General features: G+C 39.7%; 2 protein-coding genes and 1 pseudogene across 41 annotated transcripts in view; 2 read left to right on the forward strand and 1 right to left on the reverse strand.

The window, feature by feature from the left end:
- PRP4K (pre-mRNA processing factor kinase PRP4K) overlaps positions 1–4,916 on the forward strand; it is a 43,311-nt gene extending 38,395 nt beyond the window's left edge. Inside the window, exons 15-21 of one of the 38 annotated variants that reach the window (XR_008548762.1) lie at positions 346–619; positions 948–1,080; positions 1,588–1,633; positions 2,146–2,232; positions 2,490–2,566; positions 3,007–3,052; positions 4,734–4,916. Coding sequence is in view for 1 of the 38 variants with exons in the window: in XM_054686589.1 (XP_054542564.1) it covers positions 346–549 (204 nt within the window). In the remaining 37 variants the exon portion in view is untranslated. Of the gene's footprint in view, positions 1–345 lie in introns of all 38 variants that reach the window. The other 37 variants (XR_008548767.1, XR_008548756.1, XR_010157521.1 and 34 more) reach the window with 37 other exon arrangements.
- A 3,418-nt stretch (positions 4,917–8,334) lies between these two features.
- On the reverse strand, positions 8,335–19,163 carry FAM217A (family with sequence similarity 217 member A). Of its 3 annotated transcripts, none has more exons than XM_054686593.2 (6): positions 18,838–19,163; positions 17,347–17,440; positions 14,558–14,642; positions 13,413–13,487; positions 13,255–13,322; positions 8,335–9,892 (listed from the first exon to the last, which is right to left on the reverse strand). In XM_054686593.2, exons 2-6 carry the CDS (start codon positions 17,391–17,393, stop codon positions 8,773–8,775), a joined length of 1,395 nt encoding a protein of 464 aa, XP_054542568.1. In that variant the 5' UTR covers positions 17,394–17,440; positions 18,838–19,163; the 3' UTR covers positions 8,335–8,772. The 3 variants fall into 3 exon arrangements, with proteins under 3 accessions (XP_054542568.1, XP_054542569.1, XP_054542570.1); XM_054686594.2 differs by having other exon boundaries at positions 18,609–19,123; XM_054686595.2 differs by lacking the exon at positions 14,558–14,642 and having other exon boundaries at positions 18,838–19,121.
- Positions 16,381–16,471, forward strand: LOC112209705 (small nucleolar RNA U13; annotated as a pseudogene).
- Positions 19,164–19,310: the final 147 nt, after the last annotated feature.

Genomic DNA, 19,310 nt, shown 5'->3' on the forward strand with positions numbered 1-19,310 from the left:
TAACCACAGCATACACTCACACACATCTAGGGTAAGTAGTATGGCCTTTTGCTTCTAGGCCTGAACTGTAAGTTGGTGGACTGAATACTGTAGGCACTTTTGCAAGTGGTAAGTGTATGTATGTATCTAAACATAGAAAAGGGAGAGCAAAAATACGGTATTCCAATCTTAAGGGACCACTGTCATATATGCAGTCTGTCATTGCCCAAAATGTGCACTGTGTGTATATATTTTGTATGTATATGTATGTTTTTAATATTTTTGATAGACCCCAAAACAATCTGATTTAAGTTGTATATGCTTAGTAACTTATTTAGAGATACGCATTTTAAAAATTATTTTTAGGAGAAAGTTACTGTTATGAGCACCATTAATCCAACTAAGGACCTGTTGGCTGACTTGATTGGGTGCCAGAGACTTCCTGAAGACCAACGTAAGAAAGTACACCAGCTAAAGGACTTGTTGGACCAGATTCTGATGTTGGACCCAGCTAAACGAATTAGCATCAACCAGGCCCTACAGCATGCCTTCATCCAGGAAAAAATTTAAACAAGATGAAGAAACTCCAAGGGTTTGAGTAAATACAAAGACTGAAGAAATTTCACAGCAGTTTATTAATGTATATAAACTTATAAATATTTCTCCAGCAAATTTGAGGAAGCATGATATATTTGAATTAACACCAAGGGAGATATTTCTTTTAGAAATGTTAGTTAATCTGTTTTGTGTCTTACGTGAAATTTCACTGTAGACTGTTTTAAATTGCCAAGACTGCACAAAATTACAGTGCTAATGTATATGGTTGCAGTTCACATAAAGACAAAAGCATCTGTTATGAAATGAGTAGTAATATTGGGTGGTTGATTTGTTCTTAGCAGACTTGGCTTCATTTTGGTCTTGAGATAAAATGGCCAGCATAAATGCTGTTTATATTCACGTTTTCCTAGGTGTGTGTGTGCAGGCCACAGCAGCATGCCCTTGGTGTAGTCAGTGCCGAAAGGGGTCTGTTCCTTCTTGAGCCTGCCTGCAGGGATGGTCTCCTTTTAAAGCAGGTTGTGTGCAGCATTCAGTACACTGAAGGTAAGCTAAACCATCAACATCTCTGGTGTTTTAAGATGTTATTTTATTGGAACAACTGACAAATGAGGGATGTTAGCTTTGTGGCAGAATTCCCTGCATGTGTGATAACTGATCTTGTTTTATTTTTTGGCATTGCAACTGTGGCATAGTTACAATTTCTGTTTGTTCATCACATTTAAAATTGGAAGAGAACGCGCTTGATGGATAGAGCGCCTTCAGTGTACTGTTTCTTATTAACTTTACTTTTTTTAAATCAACTTGCTATAGACTTTATATACATTTTGTTAAATATAGTTCCTAGTGACATAGAAACGATGCGTAGTTTTCATTTACTAATTACAAATGTTGAGGCCTAATTCTGAAAGTCCTCATATTTAAAGGCTAGACAACGTAATGAAATTTTTAACTATTTGTATGTCATTTTGAAAGTGTACTGCTTTATGGTAAAAGTGTTTTTCATTTGTTCATTGTTTTCATTATTTGTGATCATGTTGTCTTTCAATACAGGCATAAACCTTCCACTCTTGAACAAAGCAGCTGCTTTTTAAAAGCGGTAATTGCTTCTTTACCTTTTATTTCTTTTGTAAATGAAGCTTTTCTTTAAGAATGTGACTTTAAAGTGTTGTCTATTGCATAAAACAGTTGACACTCACTTATTGTAAAGTGAAGATTGTTCTACTGCATGTGAAGTGGACCATGCAGATTTCTGTATGTTCTCAGTATGCATCACTAGATAATAAAGTCTTTTGTGAACAAGGCATTTGTAGCCATTTTTAACAGTTTTTGTCTTCAGTGCTGGTAAGTCAGGTAAACCATAAATAGTTAAAAGCAACCTTTTGTTTTTTTCCTGAAAGTTTTTAATTGAAAGTATTATTAGTTAAAGATGTAAACCTAGCCAAAATTACCAGTTTATTAATAATTAGGATCCTAATTATTTCAAAAAATCCTACAAATATTGTCAGCTTTCAGTGTAGTGAGATTATTCCTGTAGGTTATGGGGTATAATTCAGGATTTAACTAATGTTTCTGCTATTTTCTCACTTTTCCTTTTGATGGTGCGGAAAGAGAAAAAGGAAAACGGGGCACAGGCCATTCGACGCCTTCTCCAAGGGGTCTGATTTGCTGAGACACCAGCTTCACCTTCTTAACAAGGTTATTTCTGACAGCATGTGTAGATAAACATTTAGCAACAATTTAAGACAAAATCGTGTAAATCAGCTTGGTTTTGCAACACAAAGGAATTTGTATTATTAACATGGTAGAAGAGAATTTTTCAGAAATATATGTAATCTTTGCTGTTTGGGGGGTAAAATTAATGCTTGTCTCCCTAAGGAATATGGAAAATAATCAGATTTTAGGGGTTTAAATCATATTTTTAAATTGTAAATGGGATTTTTTTATTCACCCAGGCACCTAATTACAACAAGCATGCACATTTTGGTGCATTCAAGAATGGAAAATCAGAATAGCAGCATTGATTCTTCTGGTGGGTTTTGCTCCATTTAAAGACATGAAATGAACTACAGCCAGGAAGGTGATAGATGATATAATAAGCCACCTCTGAACCTACACCCCGTCTCTTCACGGTTTAGACTTACTAAAATAAATACAAGGTGATTTTCATCTTCAGGTAGAGTGAAGCCTTTTAACTAAGGCGTCACAGGTGCAGCTATTCTACCTTAATGAAATGGGTAGTGATTTTCCCACCATTATTTATTTCGGTGATAATATGCTGCATATTCAAGTCTTTTGTAGTTATTTTCACCCAAAGTAGTTGACAATTTGATGCTTCTGGTGATGTTTATGGCTTCATTTTATATAATTTTTTAAGTAAGTTCCACTAGAAACAGTTCATCTTATACCTTCAAAACTATTACCTGTTCTTTAAAAAACAAAGTTGCTTGTTACTTGTTCTTTGTGTTTTAGGTGCAGCTCAGTGGAAGATGATGACAACCAGAAGACATGAGCTAAGGTTTCTGTCCTATAAAAGATTTATTAAAAAACAATCCTTCATTTATTTTTTGTCTAATTTTTTAGTTTTCAGCGTTATGATTTGGGTTTTATTGGTGTTTGGTATTTAGAATTAGTGCTATTGTGGTGTGCGTCTGTAAAGTGCTTGTTTTATCATACTTCCTGCCTCTCCCCCTCCCCCAGTTTCTCCTCCCCTAAAATAAAAATAGTGGTCAGCTTTAGTAATATAAAAGGCTGCTGGATGCTGAGATTCCACATAACACATGGTTGTCAAAATTGGATGTTAAGGATTCTTAGAAAAACAGCAACCACCAGAATAGCATATATCTAAAAGTGGTCTTCAGCTTTAGGCAGATGCAAAAGAATACAAACTGGAATATTAAGAATACTGTTCAACTCCTTTAGTATCTATTCCCCAACTTACCCTTTAGAAACCTCGTTATTAACCAGGGTTCCAGTCTTAAAGTAGACAAAATATTCAGAGCCATTTTTTTTAAGGGAAATGAAAAAGATACTCTGGGCTTTTTATACTCCCCAATTTAGCATATCCAGACTACCTATTTGAAAGGAACCCTATCAACTCTCTTATGTACGTTACATGATTTTCCTACACTCTGTAATTTTGCTGAGGTGCAATTTGGAACTCTGCAAGACCTACTAGATTGAATTTATTTAGTGAATGCTCCTGAATAAATGTGCATTCCTCTTTTAGAGTCGCTGTGTAGTTTTCAAATGCTATCTGCCATGAATTTTTTGCTTTTATTATACTTTATGGCAAAAGTGATACCAAGTGATTGTCAGACTTGAGGGCTCATAGAAGTGTTAGGTATGGCTCTCAAAGATGTTACAGTTTTTTCTAGGGTTGGGAGAATAGTTGAGATCTGGAAAGCACAGACATTTTTTACACTCTGGATAGACTTTATTCTTGAAGGTCATCAGAAATGAGGTTGGAATTTCGAGGTTTTGAGCAGGGGGAGCATCTTATATTCACCCTTAAATCGTTATTAATACATCCCGTTTTCTTCATTCCCTGATAGCTATCTCATTTCACTCTACTTTCTCAAAATTTTGTTTTAAAATAATAGAAATGTTTTGCCATTATTAAGTACCACTTTATTCCTAACAAAAATAAGTACTCAGGACTTTTTTTTCAATATGAAATATTTATGTACTGTTTTATGGTATGTGGTAGAGGAAGTAAAATGTAATGTTCTCAGTTTTGTTCCATATTTGCATTCCTCTTATGCTTTACCTGTATTTTATCATTTGTAAGCAGAACTCTAGCTATATGGGGTACAAATAAAATCTCTGAGATGAAACAAAGGAATCAACATGATAAAATTTAGGCGAAGTAGTTAAGAAATGGCCCTTTTGAATGTTGAAGATAGGAAAGAAGCCATATATTCAAATATGTAATTTTCCTCCTTTAGTTATAATGACATCTTTACCAATTGGGCTTCATAAATGTGTTTCTTTCTTAATAGTATCCTAGTTCCAGCATATATTCAACATGAATTTTATCATTCTCCTCCTAATGGAATGTCTTCCTTATAGAAATGTTCACAACAAATTCATTTGTGTTTTTTACATGTCAATAATATATGCTAAATTAAAATGTTTTCCAGTTATTCTGATAGATGTCATTATGGCATCCTTAATTTTTCTTCTCCTTCTGTATATAGGGTAAGGGACTGTTCTGAAGAACCTTTCCATTTAGTGATCAAGATATGGAAGCTGATTGCTGAAAATGCTCAGTGTATACTCTAATTATTTATGGTACCATTTGAATTGTAACTTGCATTTTAGCAGTGCATGTTTCTAATTGACTTACTGGGAAACTGAATAAAATATGCCTCTTATTATCATATTGTCTCCTGGTTTTTTTCTTTGGTTGAGTTCAGATTTTCCTCACAAACATCAAAACATTTTCAAAGCATTAGGTGCAGAACACCAAAGGGTGTATTATATTCATGTTCCTGTTACATACATTTCTGCTTTGGTTTTCGTAGTAATGGAAACAGATAAGTAATGAGCCAACTCCTGTTTTTATAATGATAAAAATAAATTGGTTCATTGCCCACATGATAGCTTGACAAATCTTGGGCTCTTATCCTCAGTATACCCACTCTTTATTTTCTTCTTTTAAGGAACTGTTTTTGGCTTTTCAAAACAGTGAGTAAAATAGATTCACAGTGTACTTTGTGAATCTTAGTGCATGCAAAGCAGGATTGGAGAAGGGCAGGCAGAATGGCCTTGTAGAATGCACCCACCCACCCCATTGGAGCTAAACACCGCAGAGTGGCAGGTAGAAGCTAGTATGGTTGATTCCGGGCTAAGAAATGGTCAAATGGCACTGGCTCTGGATAGTCTTCATGTAAAGGCCCCAGTTATAATTTTGTTAGACTGCATAACTATCTAAAGTGGCTATGAGGTTATTGTATCTGGTACATTTTAGGGAAAATAGTATGCAGGATGTATTGGTTAAGGACCTTTCACACATACTTTTTTTCTTTTTTTTTTTTTCTTTTTTTTTGAGACGGACTCTCCGTCTATCGCCAGGCTGGAGTGCAGTGGCACGATCACAGCTCGCCTCCGCCTCCTGACCTCAGGTGATCCACACGCCTGAGCCTCCCAAAGTGCTGGGATTACAGGCATGAGCCACCACACCCAGCCACACATACTTTCTAATTAGAAAGATTCAACCTCATGAAGATCCAGTGAGCTGAGGACCATCAATGACTGGAGAGCTAAACATGGGTATTTATGAGCAAACTAAGTTTTCCTGAACAGAATTTATATGTGTGTTATAAACTGCCAAATGTTTTCTTATTTAAAGATAATGGTGGACGTTGACTTCCACCAAGTATGAAAAACAGCCAAATATTTTGTATTCATGTCTCCAGTTTTGTCCACTACATATGTAGACAAGTGGGTCCCACTTCACCTGTTTGAACCAGGTCTTTTTCCCCTATCAGTCTACAGGATAAATTTGAGATGATACATCTCTAATCCCTACAAAACTTGCCACTTCTGGTCTCAGTCCCATCTCCCATGCCCATTCCCACTCCTAGTCTTACTGAAAGGGTTTGTGTCTGTTGCACCGTACCATTTCCCTGTGCCTTGGCACATGCCCTGCAAGAAACAGGACATTGTTAGGAATTATTGTTCTGCACCTAACTAGTGCTAAGGAGGTCCATTCTCGAGATGGTTTGCCCTCCTGTGTCATTCTTACTTCCCTAATGTATTTTGTGAATACTTGTATATGCCAGGCACTTTTGCTGCTGATCGTTTAACCCGCACATGATTATATGAGATAAAGACAGTCTACCCACTTTACCCATCAGAAAAGTGAAGCAAGAGAGGTTAAGGAAACTGCTAAAGGTGTTAAGAGGTGTTCAGTGGCAAGAGTCTGGGTTCGAATTTAGCCTAGCGACAGAGCTAGTGCTTGTAAGCACTATGTCATGCGTGACAGTTCGTAGTCAAGTACTACCTGCCAGGATACAGTGGTGAGCAAACAGGCATGTCCTTTCTGAAGGTTTTACAAATAAAAATTACATCATAACCCTGGGGGTGAGGGAAAGAATCCAGGTAGCTAAGGAAAGTAGAAATGAGAATGGACACAGAGGGCTTGTCAAAAAGGTTCAGTACACAAGTTAGAAGGAATTGTAAGAATTAAAGATGGTTTGTGGGAAACAGGTCATTGCAAGTTGGAATTTAGTGAAAATGTAAGTCCACTTTGGCATATACTTTTATGAGAGGGATATTATACCACTTTGGATTAATGGGACTGATTGTATGGGATACAGGTAAAATTTCATTATGCTAAGAGAGACTAACCAATTACGTTTGTTTTCTATTGCTGTGCTATATGATTCTAGAAAATTCTTTGAAATTAAAAACTAAGCATGCTTTCTGACCCCTGCCTCTAAGAAAACTTTGAACCTTAAGCTACTAAAGCTGGAAAAGCTACAGTTGTTCTCTTCTGCATTTATTTGAATTATCCATTAATTCACTCATCCCTAACTCAAATATTCCAATATTCCATCTCATTTGCAGGGATGACACCCAAACATTTAGTGGCTGTCTTTGTGTGTGGGGTTACGGGGGGAAAGGCTTTTTTTTTTTTTTTTTTTTTTTTTTTTTTTTTTTTTTTTTTTTGTTGAGATGGAGTTTTGCTCTGTTGCCCAGGCTATGGGCAATGTCGGCTCACTGCAACCTCCACCTCCCGGGTTCAAGCAGTTCTCTGTCTCAGCCTCCAGAGTAGCTGGGATTACAGGCACCCGCCACCACGCCCAGCTAATTTTTGTATTTTTAGTAGAGACAGGGTTTCACTATCTTGGTCAGGCTGGTCTTGAACTCCTGACCTCGTGATCCACCCACCTCAGCTTCCCAAAGTGCTGGGATTACAGGTGTGAGCCACCACGCCCAGCCACCTTTTACTTTTCATTTGGTACCTTTGGATAATGGTTGAAGTTTTAATCGTGTATTTTTTTAATTTTTAGAAAAATTAATTTGAATTCACCAACCATCCACTTAAAACCCAAACACAGTATATTCCAAAATATCTGAACCTCTAATTTATGTATGTTACATCAATCCTTTCCTTTACATCTTTCAAAGTGTGATCCAAGAACCACCTGCATTAAAATCACCTGGAATATTTGTTTATAATGTGTGTCCATGGGTCCCAATTCCAAAGATTGTGTTTCAGAGGGCCTGCAATAGAAGCTAGGACTCTATTTGTTTCCTTGATTCTTAGGGGCAGTAAAGTTTGTCAGTCACATAGTTTTCCTTTTTCGCTAGTTAATGAGTTATGTGTTGGCTGAATGAATTTCAACTAACCAGCCTTAAGACTTCCAGCAGTGCAGAGCCTTGGAAAAAACTCTAGTAACATGACATTTTGGCTGCTCTGTGGACAATGATCTTACTCAATTTTTCCTTCAACATTTAGAAAATACTGGATCTGAGTGGAAGAGGGTTATTTCATGCCTAAACCTGTAGTCGGGCCCCAAAGAGAACTATCTTTCATGTAAATGACAAAGAAAGGCCAGGGACAGAAAATTTCTAAGGATTTGGGAGGAGCTAGGAGGATCTAGAGGATCTTGTACATTAACAGAACAACAACTTCTTTAGCTTTTAAAGGCCAAGTAAATGCCCAAAGGATAGGTCAAAATGATAGATCTGTGGAGATGAGGGCACAGGAAAAAAAAAATGATACCAGAGTGAGAAAGACTTTTTAAAAAATCAACTCTTATGACTATATGACAAGAACTACAGCTGCAATAAGTCAATTATACCATTTATTGATGGAATTATACTGGAAAACAATCACTGAAAAAAGAGTAGCCTTTTGAATAGAATAGTCTACCAAGTGAACCATTTATTTGAAACACAACATGCAAAAGATTGTGAAATACGTCAGTATAGAAGCCTGTGGGTTTATATATAGACATCTCAGCAGTGCTTTTCACAAGTTCCACTCCATGTCACATCAAGCAACTGTTTGGTGATTTTGGGGGACTGTTAATAGTACCTGTGTCTTGGAATAATTAACCATATCTTAGTTGGGCTTCTTAGAGTAGATGTGTTCACATTGAGATGTATGAAAGAAAAGAGTTATTTTTGTTCAATGGGTGAGCAGCACTTATCCTTAGCAATAAGGGAAGGCGACAAACAGTTTAGCTTCTGAATAGAGAACGGTCTATTCAACACTATATTTTGTCAGTAAAGTTTCTTTTTGGTCCCAAAGTTTCTCTTCGGTGCCTTAATTTCTTCCTTCTGATTTTCGGGAAAAGTCAGAGGTATAGGTGAAACTGGCATTGGAGACCTCGATGGCAGACATCTTGTGGAGACCATTTTAACCATTGATTGATTTGTATGGCCAATAGTAGGTTTGAATGAGAGTTCTTGGCATGGACTTAAAATAGAACTTTTGGGATTCTTATCATAAGTTTCAATCAATTGTTTTGTGGTGGAGGAACTTTTTAGAGACAGTGGTCTAGAATTCCATCTATATTTGCCAGCATTGCTCCAATTCCGTTTTAAAGCATTTTGTTCAAGCTTACAAGAACCAGAGTTGTTTTTACTTTTTTCTTGACTTTTATCTACACAAGGTATCTGAAGACTCAAAGAGTCGCAAAGTTTTGGCTGTCTCACTTTTGGTGTAGCTTTGGAGGAAGAGGGTCGTTCAGTAACTGCTGGAGTACAGAAAGTCATTTGTAGTCTTGGCCTCTCTTTTTGAATAGTCATATGTTGTAATCGTTCTAGTTCCAGTAAACGAGTTATCAAGTGTTCAACAGAGGTTTCTGCAGGGTCCACTGTCGCTTTCCAATTGTCAGATTTGGAGAGGGCTAAATTGTGCAAGTCTAGAGTACTGAAAGGAGGAGGGAGAAAATCAGGATATGGAAATACTTCATTTGGCTCCTCGGTGAAAGGTTCCTCAACATTTTTTATTGTTTCTGGCTTCAAGTTCAGGTCCACCTTTTTAAAATAGCTGAGTAAAGTATCATTTGTCTTCTCATTTTCTGATAAATCACTTTCATCTGTGAAATTTTCTTCCACACTGCTGTTTCCATGTTTCAAATTCCAATTTGGAGCAGGTAACGTTTCACCATCATTGTTTTCTATAGTTGAACATGAACTAATATGAATCTCATTTCTGTTCTTAAAAAAGTCTCCATCAGCATAGGGCCAGCAGAGACCTAACGGCATTGGCAGTCCAGGGTAAGGACCAACTTGCTTATCAACCGAAGCAATTGTTAATGGGTGGTTCAGAGTGAAGACCCTTATAGGATGATTGATTACATTAAAGCCAGTTTCCACTGAAGATTTTTTGAATTCCCTTTAAAAAATAATTTAATTAATGAATGGTTTATTGACTAGAATTAAAATGCTATTAAAATGATACAGTTAAGTACCCTTTATCAAAGATTGGTTAATGTTTAGTTCCCAATGGCATATGTGTATCTAGCTACCTGTAACAGAAATATGTTAGTTTCCAAAAATGCTCTAATATACAACTACATAAATTTTAAAAATATAGATTAAAATATTAACTGGGCATCCCTTTGTGCAAGCACAGGTGACTAGATTATGATACCTAAGACGGCTAACTGTAGCTGTGAATAGACAAAGGTTAAAAGTGGCTAACTATATGTTTGTCTATAGTGTACATGCAATTATTATGTTTGAAAATGAGGATATCTAACTCAAACTGAAATTAAAGTGAAATGTTTATTGATCCAGAATTAGATAAAAGGAAACTCAAAAAATGTAATTAGGTTACTTTAAAAAGCCTTCTATGTTAGCCACTGTGGTTTTTAAAAATTACTGTAACAAAAACGGAAGCAAACAATACCTATTAAAAATTATCCCAGATATAGTCCCTAGTAATTTTCATATAATGATGCTCTTCTATTTTAGGAGTCATTCTAGGTATTATGTTAAAATGAAAACTACAAAAAAGCCATAGAGTACTGAGTTTCTAGTTAGTTTTTGTTTTTTAAAGATAACTAGAAATACTGAGATTAAAAGATTTGATGCATTAGTTGACATATAGTCTTGATATCCTCTTGTTTCTTTTTAAGCCAGTTGACATTAAAGATAACAAAGTAATCTGGAAAAGTTTTGAAAAATACTTTCGAGGCCAGGCACAGTGGCTCACACCTGTAATCCCAACACTTTGGGAGGCCAAGGCAGGCGGGTTGCTTGTGCCTGGGATTCTGAGACCAGCCTGAGCAACATGGCAAAATTCTTGTCTACAAAAAATTAGCTGGGCATGGAGGCATGCACCTGTAGTCCCTGCTCCTCTGGAGGCTGAGTTGGGAAGACTGCTTCAGCCTCAGAGGTTGAGGCTGCAGTAAGCCATGACTGCACCACTACACCCCAGCCTGGGTGACAGAATGAGGCCCTGTTGCAAAAAAAAAAAAAAGAGAAAAAGAAAAAGAAAAAAATACTAATTTAGCTAAATACTAGGCATACTGCTTTGCCTTTGAAAAACCACAGGAAAATCACTTTAAATCTACAACTGTTAATAGACACGTACATGTAGTATGAAGAGTGTGAAATCTGGAAAGGGAGGGCCTAGGTTTGAACCCCTTTGCTACCAGTGAGTGAGCAAAATGGAAATGATAATACCTACCTTGGAGGTAGTCTGAGAAGCAAGAGAATTTATATGAATATGCTTTGCAAAATGTTAAACACTAAGTTATCATTACTTTTATTCTTTTTACTTGTTGATGGTATATTGAGGAGAAAAATCTTTCATTGATACCAAACTTCCATCTCTGCAACATTATTAAACCTACCCAATATTAATAGCAAATGCCTGCCAAACACATTGTTCTGTTTAGTCCTCACAGCCTCATGAGATAGGCACTTTTATTTTCCACCTTTTGAAGATAAGGGAACGGGGGTGTAGAGTGGCTGAGGGCACACATCTAGGAAGTGGGAGAGCTGGAACTGCACGTGGTGGACTCCCATGCCCCGGGTCCTAACCGCTGCATTCTACCGCCTCCATTTGTTCGCTCCTCTGCTACTGCGATAAAATTCAGTTCACTTCATTTGACCACTTACCTTGAAATACTTTTTCCCAGCTGAGGTTTTTTCTCATAAAAATAGCCTTTCTTATCCCCATCAGCACCAATATTCCTTTAGGTCATCAGTCACCACAACTGCCATAGAACTTGATTTCCCCCTTGAATTTTAACATAAAGTGAACTGTATCCCAGGCCTCACAGAGGTAAAATTCTCTGACTAGGAGATGGCTGATATCAAGTGAACCACTCTCCTGCTAAATAAACTACACAAAAGAGCCATGGAACTCAGGATCCATGAGCTAAGACACTATGTAAAAGCTCCACAAAGCAGCCCTCAAAAAGCATTCATTTCCAAATACTAGTAACCTGTGTTTCCAAGAAGCCTGCTAGCTAGTCTTAATGCACGATAAAGTTTAAGAATCAAAAAAATAAGAATTAACATTCAGGGGCCGGGCACGGTGGCTCACGCCTGTAATCCCAGCACTTTGGGAGGCCGAGGTGGGTGAATCACAAGGTCAGGAGTTCAAGACCAGCCTGGCCAAGATGGTAAAACCCCATCTCTACTAAAAATACAAAAATTAGCCAGGCATGGTGGCAGGCACCTGTAATCCTAGCTACTCGGGCAGCTGAGGCAGAGAATTGCTTGAACCTGGGAGGCAGAGGTTGCAGTGAGCTGAGATCGTGCCATTGCACTCCAGCATGGGCAACAAGAGTGAAACTTTGTCACAAAAAAAAAAAAAAAGAATTAAAACTCAGGTAAGGTTGGGTGCAGCAAACCACCATGGCACGTGTATACCTATGTAACAAACCTGCAAGTTCTGCACATGTATCCCAGAACTTAAAAAAGTATTTAAAAAAAAAAAAAAAAGCGGCCTGGCATGGTGGCTCACACCTGTAATCCCAGAACTTTGGGAGGCCGAGGTGGGTGGATCACCTGAGGTCGGGAGTTTGAGACCAGCGTGACCAACATGGAGAAACCCCGTCTCTACTAAAAATACAAAATTAGCTGGGCGTGGTGGCCCATGCCTGTAATCCCAGTTACTCCAGAGGCTGAGGCAGGAGAATTGCTTCAACCCAGGAGGCAGAGGTTGTGATGAGCTGAGATTGCATCTTTGCACTCCAGCCTGGGCAACAAGAGCAAAACTCCGTCTCAAAAAAAAAAAACCTCAGGTAAGGTCTGAGAGGCTACTTTCATATCCTGGCTCTCCCTTTCATTAATATTGTGTGACTTTGAGCAAGTTACTTAACTTGTCACCATGCCTCAGTGTCCTCATCTGCAAAACAGGGATGATGATAACTACCTTCCTTATATGGTTGGTTGTGAGTTAAATGAATTACTACATATAAGGAATTAACATAGTCCCTGGAATGCAATACTACTTTCCTATTACAGTTCCTTTTGCTTTCAACAGGAAGTCCATACTTCATCCATCTAAAACCTTCATTGTCAGAACATGGTCAACTCTTGACTCCTACCTATTCTAATTGTCTCGTGGTATCTGCAGCTACTTCCTGCTTTAGGGTGGATTTCTGTAATTGCCCACTATTCCCACAGAATACTATTTTCTTCTGGTTGTTCATGGTCCTTGTATTTCAAATAGTTATCTCATGTGTATCTAAATTTATTTCAGTAATTTAGGGTGTTACAAAATAACTACTCGCTTACCTCTTCTCTATGGTACTTCCTTCATTAAGAGGACAATTCCATAATTGAAAGATCCCTTGTTTACTATTCTGATGACAGAAAAATAATGGGTAATAGTTTAGTAGCTGCATATATTTTTAAAATATAATATTTTAAGGGTATGAAGAATAAAATCCCACCTGTGTACTTTTTTGACTATGTACCGACAAATTAGGTTCTAGCATCAGTTGCTCCACTGGAATTTCCAAATAGTTCTATAAGGCAGCAGAAGACTTTTAAACATAATATATCTCTGTTCCCTATTCTTGTTCTAACAATGTATAGTTCTTGTTCTAATCAAGAAATGTATGGTAAAACTGAATGACACTTTGTTTATATACAAAGAAATCATTTGTTTTTACTGATTTCAGCAGAAATTAGTAAAACCTATTTATTATAAATACCAACTAAACTGTTAACTAATAAGACTTGAATATCATTAAGATTGTCTTTATTTTGCAGTGAAATGTTTTATGTTTTGATCAAAAAGGATAAACAAAAAGATTAATTTTCCACTACTTCAGAACAAGATATTGGTCATTTCAACTGCTTCAAGACGTTTTGTTGTTGTTGAGACAGGGTCTCGTTCTGTCGCCCAGCCTGGAGTACAGGGGCATGATCTCGGCTCACTGAAACCTCTGTTTCCTGGGCTCAAGCGATTCTCCTGCTGAGCTCAGCCTCTCGAGTAGCTGGGACTACAGCCATGTGCCACCATGCCCGGCTAATTTTTTTGTATTTTTGGTAGAGATGGGGTTTCACCATATTGCCCAGGCTGGTCTCAAACTCCTGACCTCAAGTGATCCACTTGCCTCAGCCTCCTAAAGTGCTGGGATTACAGGCGTGAGCCACTGCACCCGGCCTGCTTCAAGACATTTTAAAGGACAGGACTACTTCCCTTTCGGCAATGACTAAAAAATACTATACTCAATTTTCATTTATACTATTGTTATACTGAAAAATACTTAATATAACAAAATATTCATTTAATAACCAACTTGAAACTCTAAAATATTTGACTTCGACTTGTGTGAAGAACTCTACAGAAATGAAATTTAAAGTTTAACTTTCAGGAAGAAAATTTTTTTAAAGAACATACTTATTTTAAAATAGTATGTTTTATGAATACCTTAAAACCAAACATTCATCCTTACCTTGTTAATTTTGCCTGAAATGTGTGTAAAAAATGACAATTAATAGTTACATAAAACTGATTATATTCAAAACAAACCCCCTTTTAATATGAGTGATTCTTTCAGTATAAGTATACACATCTAGGATTTCTTACCACCTGCTGCTCCATCCCTTCCAGCTGGGAGGTTTTTATTTTCAGAAACAGGTACTTCTGAATCCAAATTCCAGTGAGATAAGTTCTAAAACAATATTTGTTTTAGGATAAACTTAACATTAAGAAAACATAAAAAGCTCAATAATTTCACATGTTCTTGGGGTAAAGTATGACGAAAGGCACAAAGCTTCATGACTCTCACCCCTCATTATAAAGAACTTATCAGCATCTTTGAGGAGAAAGCAATTTTCTCTTAACCAAGCCCTTATCAGTTTGATAATGCCTATTGTTGAGGAATTAGAAAGGCTTTTACAATAATTTGTGGTTTCATTCACATTTTGTTAAATATAATAACACAGGTTTTCAAAATTGATTTTTAAAATGTAATAAAATGTCCTGTTCAGTGTGCCTCTGGAACACAATGGTGCATTCATCAAACTTTCTATATCTGAGTATCAGATCTAAAAGTCTATAAAAAGCCAGGTGTGGTGGCTCATGCCTGTACTCCCAGCACTTTGGGAGGCCGGGGCAGGTCAGGATCACCTGAGGTCTGGAGTTTGAGACCAGCCTGGCCAACATGGTGAAACCCTGTCTCCAATAAAAACACAAAAATCAGCCAGGTGTGGCGGCATGCACCTGTAATCCCAGCTGTTCGGGAGGCTGAGGCAGGAGAATCGCTTGAACCCAGGAGGTGGAGGTTGCAGTGAGCTGCAATCACACCACTGCACTCCAGCCTGGGCCACAGAGTGAGACTCTGTCTCAAAATAAATACATAAATAAATAAAATTAAAAAAATAAAAGCCTGTAAAAATCTTTCCATCAACCACAGGAAGTCTCTAACCCTCATATTATATTCAACATTAACCAGCCCACTACTCATTCTGGCTTCCAGATGTGGAGGAACACTTAGGAAATATTCAAAAGAAAGCCAAAAATAAAACGGGAAAGGTGCTAATAACAACTGAGTATTTATGTTCCAGACATTGTGCAGAGTGCTATGGGGGAAAATGTGGGAGGTGTGTAGAAGATTATAACAATTTATTCTGGAAAACAGAAAGTGAAGAGGTGATTCATTTATAAGAAAGTAACTTTTTAGGAATGAACCCAATTGTTTTCTGTCTCAAAAAAGCATTGTAAATTAAACTCTAAGCAAATGAAATGTTAGGTATTATTAGATACAATCTCTTCACTAAGGAGGAACAGAGAGAAATAAGCTTCAATACAGCATGAGGATTAATTTATCCACAAAGAGATATATCTCCTGATAGGAAGGGTAGTTGAACATTGGAAGGGAGACTGCAGATTATCATTCTCTATAGATTTATGAAAAATATAATTAATAAAATTAATTCTCTGCTCTCTGGCATGATATGTACAAGGGCTAATCTCTACATGAGAATCACCTGGGGAGCTTTTTAAAAATAATAGTTGCCAAAAAATGCTGCAAATCCTGATTTTAAAGAACGAGGGTGAGGGCCGGGCGCAGTGGCTCAAGTGGCAGTAATCCCAGCATTTTGGGAGGCCGAGGTGGGCAGATCACCTCAAGTCAGGAGCTCTAGACCAGCCTGGCCAACATGTCAAAACCCCATTTCTACTAAAAATACAAAAATCAGCTGGGCACGGTGGTGGGTGCCTGTAATCCCAGCTACTTGGGAGGCTGAGGCAGGAGAATCACTTGAATCCGAGACGCAGAAGTTGCAGTGAGCCACGATGGCACCACTGCACTCCACCCTGGGTGACAGAGTGAGACTCTGTCTCAAAAAAAAAAAGAAAAAAAAAAAAAAAAAGAATGAGGGTGAGGCCCAGTTATTTGTATTTTAAAGATCCTTTTGTAGTTCACAGCACGATGACTGGGTTTTTATGTTCATGTGTGAGATGCACCCCTTCAGACTTTTTTACGATGTCTGGTGGATTTTTAAGCTTTTTTCAGCTATATAATCCTGATACTTTTGTATGAAATGCACGTGAGAGAAATATCCTCAGCTGATGAAACTGTGTTGTTGCAATTCTAAAATAAAATTAATGAAACCAGGCCAGGCATGGTAGCTCACACCTGTAATCCCAGCACTTTGGAAAGCCAAGGCGGGTGGATCACTTGAGGTCAGGAGTTCGAGACCAGCCTGGCCAACATGTCGCTACTAAAAATACAAAAATTAGCCGGGCGTGGTGGCACATGCCTGTAGTCCCAGCTACTCGGGAGGCTGAGGCAGGAGAATCGCTTGAACCCGGGAGGTGGGGGTTATAGTGAGCTGAGATCGTGCCACAGCACTCCAGCCTGGGAGACAGAGGAAGACTAAGTCTCGTCTCCAAAACAAACAAACAAAAAACACCAAAACAACAAAAAATTAACATAACCAAATTGATCAACTGGTAAAGAACGCTCATTAACTAAACATGAAGTCTGACAGTTTGCAAATTCCTTAAGAGTTGGGACTTGATTATGCTTTGTGATATCCCACCTGCCTTACCAATATTTTTCACAAAGGGTGTGTGTGTGAAAACAAAAGAAGTGAGCACTGCCTGGTTGATAACAAGGCAGCACCTTCAACAAAGCCAAATTGCAATTAGAAATGTTTGACATTTGGAGAAGAGCTGGCTAATTTTCCCTTTGTTAAAAGAAATAGAAAATTTCCATTTGCTGTTCCAAATGTGCCAAAAGGAAAACACAGGATAAACTGCCCACGATGCAAACGCAGCAAGGGCATCACTACAAGAAAACTCCATGGGAGTTACGTCTTAGCAACAGGAGCCGCTGCCCAAACACTCAAGTTCAACAGCGCCTGCCATACCTCCTGAGAGATGTTTGACACACGTAGGCTGTTAGCACAGTTCTCATTTCTTCTCCCCATTTTGTTGTAGCTGTTGCTCTGTTTCCTTAAAATCCTACACAGATTGTGGGATAGGCACATTTATGGGTAAGGGTCAACATTTATAAAAAAGAAAGTGTGAGTTTTGATTTCCCATCTAAAGGAGGTAAGAGAATGCTTAGAAAGCAGAAGAGAGGGGCTAGGAGAGCAGGGTGGGGGTGACAGTACGAAACCAACCAGAAGCAAGGGGCAAGCCTGACTCAAAAGGAGCACAGACTGCAAACTGGCAGATCTCAGAACAGAAGATTAGGAAATTGAGATCAGAGGTGAGAAAGCAAATATCAGCTAAGAAGATGAAATACACATTGGAACAAACTATGGTGAATTATCTGGAACTTAGAAAACAGGGGCACAAAGTCTCCTTTTATTCATTCAAAACAATTGCTCCATTTGAAAGCAGGGTTGAACCCTTACAACTAGGCCAGGCAAGCACCCCGTGCATATTTCGGAGACAACAAAATGCCCCCAGGACCAAACAATATTTTCCGCACCAATCAATCAAGGTACCTAAAGGGTTTTAACCCACTGCCGTTTAAGGTAAAAGAATTAGAGAACTCTAAGGTAACAAGCAAAACAGTCACTGGATTAAGGTATGGCTATCTGGAAAGAATCACTTTTTTTTTTTTTTTTTTTGAGACAGAGTCTCGCTCTGTTGCCCAGACTGGAGTGCAGTGGCACGATCTCGGTTCACCGCAACCTCTGCCTCCCGGGTTCAAGCGATTCTCCTGCCTCAGCCTCCCGAGCAGCTGGGATTACAGGCGAGCACCACTACGCCCAGCTAATTTTTATATTTTTAGTAGAGATGGGGTTTCACCATGTTGGCCAGGCTGGTCTTGAACTCCTGACCTCGTGATCCACCTGCCTCAGTCTCCCAAAGTGCTGGGATTACAGGCGTGATCCACTGCACCCGGCCAAGAATCACAAATTAAAGCCATCGCAGTAATCGGTCTATCTGCTAATCGTTTACAATTGATTGTCTCCTACAGAAAAGTGTATGAAGAAACAGGAGATTTGGTTTAGGTAGGTTTTCAGCCAACACCGGTTATTGGTCCACGGGTGTGTGCATGCCAGACACTGGGTCTGAATGCAGGAGGAAGGCGGTTGCTGAGCAGGTGGCGCTGCCTGGGGCCACCGGGTGTGTGTCAAGAAGGAGGGCATCCAGCTCCTGGAAAAGGCCACCGCACCTGAAGGACGGCCCTGGGGACAAAGGACGCCTTGGGGACTGCGAGTTGGGGGACAGGAGCTTTAGGGGCCAGAGTGCTTGAAGGCGCGTGTCTCAAGGGAGCTGCAAGGCCCCCGTGAAGAGGAATCCCCTTTTCCTCCTGAGCTGTGGCCGGACTGGGTGGGAAGCCCAGTTCCAGAGGTAGCAGGAGGGGGCTGCGGGATTCCCCGGGGCCGGGGCTCTTAACCCACCGCGCCAAGGCCCACGTGTCCTCCCCGGCGTGCTCTCCCAGTGCGCCGCCCCGAGGCCCGAGCGCCTCCGCGTGCGTGGCTGACGGCTTGGAGGGCGCCCCCTGTGCCGCGGCCTTCCTGCAGCGGGGGGACAAAGAGGGCGGCGGGCGGCTGGCGGCCTTGAGCGCAGCCCGGTCGGCAGTGCAGGGCCTGCGAAGCCCGCGGGCCGGCGCAGAGGTGGGAGTCGGGCCCGGGGCCCAGAGAGACCTGCCGGGGCCGGGGCTGCGGCTCCGCGGGCTTCCCCACCGGCCGGGTCTCCCGGCAACTACCAGAGAGCGGGGACGCCCGGGGAGGCCCGGCGTTCCACAAGGTCCACGCGTATTCGCGGGCCGCGGGGTCGCCGCCGGCCGCCCAGGCGCGGAGCCTCTCGGGGGTCACCCGGCCGCCGGGCCCGCGGGACGCACGGGGCCGCCAGGGGAGGACAACAAGCCTCA

This window comes from Pan troglodytes, chromosome 5, assembly GCF_028858775.2.
Source record: "Pan troglodytes isolate AG18354 chromosome 5, NHGRI_mPanTro3-v2.0_pri, whole genome shotgun sequence".
NCBI classification, from domain to species: Eukaryota; Metazoa; Chordata; class Mammalia; order Primates; family Hominidae; genus Pan; species Pan troglodytes.